Source organism: Notothenia rossii, assembly GCF_949606895.1.
Source record: "Notothenia rossii genome assembly, chromosome: 7".
Taxonomy (NCBI): Eukaryota; Metazoa; Chordata; class Actinopteri; order Perciformes; family Nototheniidae; genus Notothenia; species Notothenia rossii.
This window is the reverse complement of record NC_136905.1, coordinates 60,128,761-60,137,722: the sequence shown is the minus strand read 5'-3', so window position 1 is coordinate 60,137,722 and position 8,962 is coordinate 60,128,761. Positions and strand designations below refer to the sequence as shown.

The 8,962-nt window shown below is 40.7% G+C and overlaps 1 protein-coding gene across 2 annotated transcripts in view; it reads right to left on the bottom strand.

Moving 5' to 3' along the window:
* Window positions 1-269: 269 nt before the first annotated feature.
* LOC307046247 (alcohol dehydrogenase class-3 chain L) overlaps window positions 270-8,962 on the bottom strand; it is a 50,739-nt gene continuing 42,046 nt past the window's right edge. For both annotated transcript variants that reach the window (XM_079692558.1, XM_079692557.1), the window contains exons 2-9: window positions 6,337-6,438; window positions 5,490-5,631; window positions 5,326-5,413; window positions 4,225-4,444; window positions 3,012-3,272; window positions 2,078-2,213; window positions 1,226-1,364; window positions 270-372 (exon numbers count right to left, since the gene is read on the bottom strand). In XM_079692558.1, the coding sequence (XP_079548684.1) occupies window positions 348-372; window positions 1,226-1,364; window positions 2,078-2,213; window positions 3,012-3,272; window positions 4,225-4,444; window positions 5,326-5,413; window positions 5,490-5,631; window positions 6,337-6,387 (1,062 nt within the window). In that variant the 5' untranslated portion in view covers window positions 6,388-6,438 and the 3' untranslated portion in view covers window positions 270-347. The remainder of the gene's footprint in view (window positions 373-1,225; window positions 1,365-2,077; window positions 2,214-3,011; window positions 3,273-4,224; window positions 4,445-5,325; window positions 5,414-5,489; window positions 5,632-6,336; window positions 6,439-8,962) is intronic.

Genomic DNA, 8,962 nt, shown 5'->3' with positions numbered 1-8,962 from the left:
GCTTCATCGGGCCTTGATGTCCAAGCTGCTATTGCAAAGATCCACTTGAAGAATCATCATAGATTAACAACCTTCAAACACTGATGCCATTTGGTTGTTTGTAGTTGTATAGTCTTATTATTCATTCAGTCTAGATCAAAGAATAATCTTGTTTCGTTACCTCTCTTTTTCCTTTCCACAATGTTCTCTCTCGTGTGCGTGTTCTTTCAGGGGCGAGACGCTGATCAAAGAAGTGTCAGAAGTTGTATTGTTCAAATAAGACACACATGAAGAGGGAACTGAAAGATTTATTCAACAGAGCAGGGTAAACTTGGAGTGCGATCATGGTTTCCTGGGCTTCTGTGCATCTAGAGCTGAAGAACGACGCGAATGCTGAAAAGATTAAAATTGGATTAGATTGTGTCCTATTAAGGCTTAAGACATTTGTGATTTAATTAGCACTCCTATTTGAAAAGAGACCTCTCATGGTGCAATCTATTATGAAACCCTGTCATCACATCTCAGCTTTGTCCTCAACAGAGGGCAGCAGTGATGCATTACATTCTCAACAGACAAAACCCAGAGGGACACTAAGGTGCTGTTTACACGGGAACAAAACGGGTTGTATCTGCTAATTTTCTCTTTCGTATAGCCCCTTCACACGAGGCCGTAATGGAACCGCGGAAACCGCCTCCTAAAACGATAACGGGTCCCAAGGTGGGGACGTCCTATACGATAATTTCCCTGATAACGATGAAGCCATAGCCCCGCCTCTCCCCACCTCTGCTGCTCACTGCTGCAGCATGGTCAGTAGCTACTGCTACTGACCATGCAACAGATATTAGTGCAAAATCTACAGCTCCTCTACCACAACCATCAGCAACAAGTGGACATGGAGAACTACATGAACTACATGTTGCTAAATCCACCGCGGAGAATAAACAGGAGGGCTGCCAGGCAACAATGGCAACCATGCTCGGGGTCTTCTTTGCTGCTTTTGGTGTATTTTGTGGCGGAAGTACAGCGCCACTGACAGGCCTAGCATATGTGCTGCAGCGTCTTCAGCGGGTCGAGCGGTCTCGTGTGAAGGGACACGTTTATTGAGCCGTATCCATGTGAACGGAATACTTTTTTTATATCGAATTCGGTTTGTTTGCGCTTGGTTTGCGTTCCCGTGTAAATGGGGCCTAAATCCTCACGTTAACAGAAGAAACAGATTCAAAACACATCTTAAACTGAGGCTTACCATTTCCCAGCATGCATGAGATCAAACCCTTCATTGATCTTCTCAAAGGGCAGAGTGTGAGTCACAAATTCGTCCACTTTGAGCTTCTTTTTCATGTACTCCTCAACAAGTTTTGGAACACTGTCGACACTCTTGTATCCTGGGAAAAGTGTGAAATAGCTCATTAAAGTACAGAAAATAAATGCAGGGGTTCCATCACTAGAGGCTATAGACAGGGCAGATCACAGAATGTCATTTCTTTTTCTCACCTGTCAGAACAAGTGTTAATGCTTAAAGCAGCAAGACAAATTAAATTAAAAGCAGAACTTTTCTAACAACTTTCTAGGCTTATGAAAGACATTCTTTCCTTTGTCGTACTTGCCATGAACTGACATGTAAATCAAGTTCCAGCCTCTGACGTTAACTTCTGAAATATGTTACCCTTGACTCTTTACTCTTGTCGTTAATGCAATTAGATAACTTCTTAAACAACGTTCTACTATACTCCAACAACTTGCTACTCTGCAATGTACTCGCCATACATTTTAGTTGCCAACGTGAATTAAGCCCCATTCTCTGATTTAGGTCTCCGATATGCAGCTCTTGGCTTATCTCAGGCCCCCAAGCTTAACTAACTTTTGGGGCCAAAGGCCGGCACCTCTGCAGTGGTAACTAGGAAGACTTTTTCTACATCAGGATCTGGCCATGGGACTGCCTCGTTTGGAAAAGGGTATATGAGAACTGTTTGTGACTGTAGTGCCAGGTGTCCGTTTGGAATTTCAGGCGACGCATTTTTGTCGAATAGGATGAATTAGAAACCCATTGACATCAGCATCTCAAGAAAGATCAGTCTAAGAACAAGCAGCTTGTTACCCCCAAAAGCAGTTCCTTTCCACGTGCGTCCGGTCACCAGCTGGAAGGGCCGAGTTGAGATCTCCTGTCCGGCTGCTGCCACCCCGATGATGACGCTAGTGCCCCAGCCTTTATGACAGGCCTCCAGGGCAGCTCTCTGCAATCAAGACACAATATCAGACAGACAGTATGAACTCAACCTGATCCAAGCCAAACCAGACTGCTACCACAACATCACCCTAATTTATCTGGACATTGCCAAGAATATAATTGTATTAAAAAGACACTGAATCTGAATTCTAAATCATATTTAATAGAAGTATTTATTGTAAAAACGAACAGTTTTCACACAGAAAATTGAATTGCTTCTTCACCTTCAAGCCTAGCAACTACCAATATTACAGGAAACTCTCCATTTTGTTTTCGGCAGTTACTCTGGTTGTTCAGCCATCTGCTATTGCAACTACAGGGGATAGTAACTCCAAATAACATACATTTTTTATATTTTATAAATACAGGCTTGCGAAGCGGAATTATGAAATCTGCTTATGTGTTTTATTGTTGGTCTACAGACTATACTGCCTGAATATGCTTAATAAAAAGACAGGTTTTCCTATCAGAGAGCAGAGGACATATTTTTGTTACAGAAAAATCTAGTTGTTTTCTTTCTAAGGTTACATTCTTATGTTTTCTTACATAATACACTTAAGTAAAAAAAATCTTATTTTAATGTATTTCTCTTTTATTTATTAGCACTGCCTTTGATATTGAGGTCATCCAAAAGTAATGGGACTTAAAATGTGTACTTGTCTGTCTTTATTAAAAAATTGCAGATAGATGGAAATATGTTTTTTTATAAAGCACTGTCAATAAAGCCATATTCAAGGATTCCTGTGTTTACTCAGCATGCAGAGATGAAGGGAAAAGGAATGGTCAATAATATTGTATAATTCACCATTATTGCCACATTGCCCACGCATTCAAAGGAGTAGTCCACGCCTCCATCTGTCATCTCCACCAGGACCTCTTGGATCGGCCTGCTGTGGTCCTTCGGGTTCACCACCTCTGTGGCACCAAACTCTCGAGCAGTTTTAAATTTGTCCGGGTTGAGATCCACTCCAATAATCCTGGCTGCCCCGGCTGCATTACAGCCCATAATAGCTGCAAGACCCAGCGCCCCCAGGCCAAACACGGCACAGGTGGAGCCAGCCTCCACCTGCAGGGTGAAGGAATGGGGAGGCAAATACAGGTCAGCGCCTTTCCGAAAATCACAGCAAAGATAAGATGTTGTACAGAGTACCTTAAAATGAATGCTACCCAATGGTTAGAACGGTTTTGCATGTGTTTGCTTCTTTAGGCTTTAGTTGCGTTTTAACCAGCTTCAGATATAGGTTAAAAAAACAACAGATGGACATATTAAATCCACATTTAAAATCCTTCAAGCAGATCTGGGAGTCTGTACTTAGGCAAGGGATTCTTTGACCGAATTGCTAAGTATTCCAATATGCTAACAATGAAAATATAACATGCTGATATAGCATTTAGTATCCCATTTTGGTGTGTTAGCCTGTTAGCACATATTGATAGCACAGCAGAGGCTGATGGAAATGTAATTATTTCTGCATGTATTTGGACAAAATTGAAGTATTAGACATATTTTGTTTTAAACCTGCACCTAAAATCTTAAAATGTAACTGTAAAAAAGAATACATATTTTTGCGACACGGTTGTTCAAAATGTTTGCCAATTTAAGAAAGTTGTTGATATTTTACTAGGTAATGACCCTATGGCTTTACTGCACTGCTGCTATTAATGATGCCTCTGTTGTCTTTACCCTGAAAAATAATTATTTGCAGCTCTTTAAATCTATATATTATACTATAAGCTATATCGTGCTGTAATATACTTAATAGACTGTTTAATTTCCTCAAATGTCTTATTACTCCAGTAAAACCGTTTTTGTAAAAAAATGGATTGAAGCACAGAATCCTTTGTTAGCATGATTGCATTGATCTATTTTACAAAAATGTGGGTCAGGGTTAAGGCTTTGGAAAATATCGGAAGCAGGATATTTACTTTGGAGCAAAAGTAATGTGTTATTTTTCCTGGGAATTGGAGAATTAATACAGTCACTGGCTTTCATCACAGCACAGTGACAACAGACTGACCTTGGCAGTGTTTACAGCAGCTCCATAGCCTGTGGTGATGCCACAGCCCAGCAGACACACCTTGTCCAGAGGGGCCATGGGATCCACTTTAGCCAGGGAGATATCAGCCACCACTGTGTACTCAGAGAATGTGCTACAGCCCATGAAGTGGAAGAGGCTCTTGCCTTTGCAGGTGAAACGGGTTGTTCCATCTGGCATCAAGCCTTTGCCCTGAGTGAGCCTGGAGAGTAAGACACAAGAGCAGATGTGACAGCTGACCAGCAACTATGGAGGTAGATTTGTTTCAACATTATGTGTTTGAAGAGTCAGTGTAGTGTATAATCTTCAGATGTGAAACACATTCTACAAATACTAAAAATCGATGTTTGAGAAATATAAATATAGAACTGGCCTGAAAAAAAGAAATCCCACAAATGAAAAAAATAATTCTGTGAATACTTCAAATTGATTTACAAGTAAATGAAAAACTTTTATCAAAAATCTTTTTAAATGGAAAGCTTTCGAACAGGCAATAGGCAATTATAGATCTGAAGTCTATGTTTACTGATTTGCATATAACACACACAGGGTTTTAAGACAAACTTAAAACACAGAAAGAATATCTACGTGTTGCTCAGCCATTTTAGATTGTAAATACTGCTAATGATGGGTTCCCGCATTTACAATAAGAGCACAGTCTGGCTACTTCCAACCCGAAAACAAATGCATAAAAAGTCTGTTGGTAAAAGCACTTAACATGTTATTAGTAGTGTATCCTTACTACTGTAGCAACTGCTAAAAGCAGGTAGAATTCGACAATGGTGTGTATTAGACGTTTGCTCAAGCTTCACACAAAAAAATGTTTTGCCTGTTTTTTCACCAAAATTGATTTTAGTATTCCTTTAGGATTTGCACTTAAGGAATTGGAAAATCTAGGTCTGAGCAAATATCTATGTGTGTCACTCGGCAATTTTAAGACAGGAATTGATAACTGCTAATGTTGTGGTTTTTGTATTTCAAAGTAAGAGCATGCAGTAAAATGTGATAGTGGCATGTAAAACATAGTCGCTTGAACAACACAAAACTCTTTTCTGGTGAAAACTTTATTAGAAAAATATTTACCTGATCTTTTGACACAAGTTGGTTTTGGGATTCCTACAGAACTTGCACTCACCACACTGTGGGATGTACAAGGGTATGACTGTGTCCCCTGAAAGAGAAACAGCATTTTACATTTGAGCATTTACATAAAATGCAAAAATCTGAATTAAAAGAAGATAGATAACCTTTTTGAAACTTGGTGACCCCCTCCCCAACACTCTCCACAATTCCAGCTCCCTCATGGCCCAGCACTACAGGGAACACCCCCTCAGGGTCGGAGCCACTGAGTGTGTAGGAGTCAGTGTGACAGATCCCTGTGGCAACGACCTGAAATATAAGATCTGATCCATGGTCATCCTTTTAAATATTCACCTCACCTCAAAAACTGCTGTAACATGGAAAAATCAGTTCATCAATCAAATGTTTCCATTCATTATTTAAAAAGTATTAGTAGTAAGTTGAAGAATGATTGATTTCGTAGAATACATTAATAGGAGGTTATATCACTAGAGTAAAGCAAACACTTTCCTGATAACCAGAAATGGTGCAAAGTTCACTGTAGTGTTGTCCTGTGCACGAAATGAGGGAAAACCCCACTATAGATAACCTTTAAGGTGCAGCTGGTCTTTAAATTAGGTATGGCAGCCCTGACAAAACATATTGTCTAAGTCTGATAACACTTGCTTTCTGTCCTGTATCTATTTATGCGGATAATCTTTTTAGGTCTTACATTTTTAACCCAGTGAAAACAAGATTAATGTATCTTTGCTTATGTTTTAATTGTTGTAATACTAATTTCAGCCACAAGATGCTGAACTGCACCAAACTGCCAAACTATGCTTTTTACATTACATTGGATTTTTCCCCTACCCTTAGTTTTCTACTTTTTTGCCAGAGAGGGTCTTTAATGGAGGTTCTTAGAGTTGTAAGGGGGAGACAGAGGGGAGGACATTGCCTGATACTGCCTCTTGCAGTAGCGTGTATTTTATATAAATGAGTGTTAATATCACAACATCTGGCTTGTTTCATTACCTTAAGGCGAACCTCCCCACTTTTAGGAGGGGCCACCTCCACCTCCTCCATCACCTGAGGTTTCCCGGCCTCCCATGCTACCGCAGCTCTGCACCGGATCACCTACAACACAACATCCAAGAGCAACTCTGTTGTGATTTAATCCACTTAGTGTTACAGTCAGTTCAACATCAGTTGTTCTGCTCCGTAAACACACTAGTATGACACCCAACAAAAATGTATTCAAGGCAAACATTGATATTTGTAAGAAATAAAATCATTGTTTATATGGCGTAATTTAAACTAAATACACCTTTTTGATTTAAAACTGTTTTATTCTGAACACCGAATGTTCACACATGACTTCCGGTTTTCCACTAGTAAATCTCGTCATTTCCGTTTAGCATTAGCATGTGGCTAATGATACGTTTTGAAACCGTGGCCGTTTCTCAATCTCGAGTAAAGCTGCTCCAGAGCCAGTATTTCAAGCATACTACGTCATCGAGTGCCGCCGAAGTACTGTTCCAATGTCCAGCATACTTGGAATTCTACAGAGCCCGGCGTACTTCGTTTGGAGAAATTTCGAGGCTGCACATGTGTAGACTCCGGTCTTAAAATCCCACAATGCAATGCGCACGGACCAATTTCCCCAAATCTGTGGCGGAAAATGTTAGGCGGGGCCTCTCATATGACGCACAACTGCACACTTGCTCGCCTGTTCCACTCTTCGTTTTCCGAATTCCAGGAAGCATTCTTGCCTCGCTTCTGAAGCAAGATGCTCGGAAGACATGTGCTACCAAGCAAGCGTACTCGAGATTGAGAAACACCCCGTGAAATGACCAAGCCCCCAGGAAGTGCCGGACTCTTATATTCGTTGTGGCCAAACGTCGGTACTACACTTCCGTATGGGTTGCTGGGCCCGGAAACACTTTTTCACATTGACTTACATTGGGAAAGAGTGGTCTGTAAATCATTGGATAATTTTTTAAAAACTAAATAAACTACCCAGTATGAGCATTTGTATAGCCCTTATTCGGTCCTCAAGTTGTAAAATGTGCTAATAACGTTATTCTGAGAGTTATTTTCCTTGCATTATGGACGCCCATCTGAGAGTGGGAGCTCGGGGGCGGGGTTTAAGGGGCGCATGCTCTGTGAGCGCACATACGGGAACTTCTGCTCTGAAAGCCAGGCATGACGGGTAATCTGTGACGTTTCGCTCTCTGTACACTAAACACAATAGGCTCATCTCAATTGAATATTTCACCTCCTCCTTTCCCTCACTTGCGTCCCTTCCTTGCGTCTTAGCTCCGCGCCTCAGGTATTAATTGGGATGTCCTTGTTCACTCAAACGTCACTTTTAAACGACGTCTATTAATGATGACATGTGCACAGCTGTATCCCCTCTCATCGGGCTGACGATATAACCCTTTAGAAACGGCCCACTTATTTTTAAATATTTATTTAAATGAATGAATCTTTCTCTTGTTAGTCAAGGAATCCAATTTAATAATGGTTGGTCCTGCTTTTGTGTTCCGTTTTGGTGTAAAATGTAGCCTACATTTAAATACAAATATAATTATAGTGATGTGAAAGCCTTTACTCTGAAAATGTGTGTCCTGTAGATACCCACATTCACCACAAACCCACATTCAGGACTGTGAATTTTAAATAATTTATCTACTGAATATTTTAACACAAAACTATAAAATAATTGTTATTTATCAAGATCTAGCCATTTATGAAATAGCTTTCTTAATAGCTATGACTTAGTGACGTTCAAGATCATTAAACATGACTTAAATTGTTAAGAAATGAATTGCACATAATAATTCCCACGGAGCTGTGAGCACTTAATACATTTATGTGACGCTTTTCAACTCATTCTTCCAGTTCTCAGTTTTCCAGTGTTGAAATCGAACAGCTGTGAAGGTGGGTTCGGGTGTTTTATACGCGAGTAGTGAAAACACTTCCGCGTAGTCTGTTCTCGTGTATCCTCCCTTTCGTCTCCTCCCTCACCCCTCCTCGACTCCTCCGTGTGCATTTCAAGTATTGGGACGTCCTTCAACATGGCGTGTCTTGATCGATTTACGGGTCAAGTCCCGGAAGAGGGGAAGAGAGGAGTCGAGGAGGGGCATTGAGATGAACCTAATGTCTTTAACACTCATTTATTGACGCCACAATACTGTTATTAGCAGTGGCGGCGCCAGAGTATTTTTGTTGGGCAATCTATGGTAGGGCTAACCCATACAGTGGTGGGGCTCAAGTCAGTATTTGCAATGTAATTACATACACGCTCCCCTTGACAGTGGAACGCCACGCGTGAGGTTTAGATTATTTCCCTGTCTCAATCCAAATTGAACTGTATGAAATAAAAAGGCACATTTGTCTTGTAGTAAATAAAAAGGGCGACCTGGAGCCAATCCTGCAATGTCCCCACAAGTGAAAGAGTTGACATGCTGAAAACCCAACCCCTGCAGGGGGGTCTGGGGGGATTCTCCGCCAGGAGATTTTTTGAAATACTAACATAAAATACACATTCTGGTACTCTCCTGAGAAGAAAAATAAATAAATCTATTACTACACACAACTACTTTGTTCTGAAAGCTGAACCTGCTGCTCCTCACAGAGAGAAGAGGGAAGAGGTTGT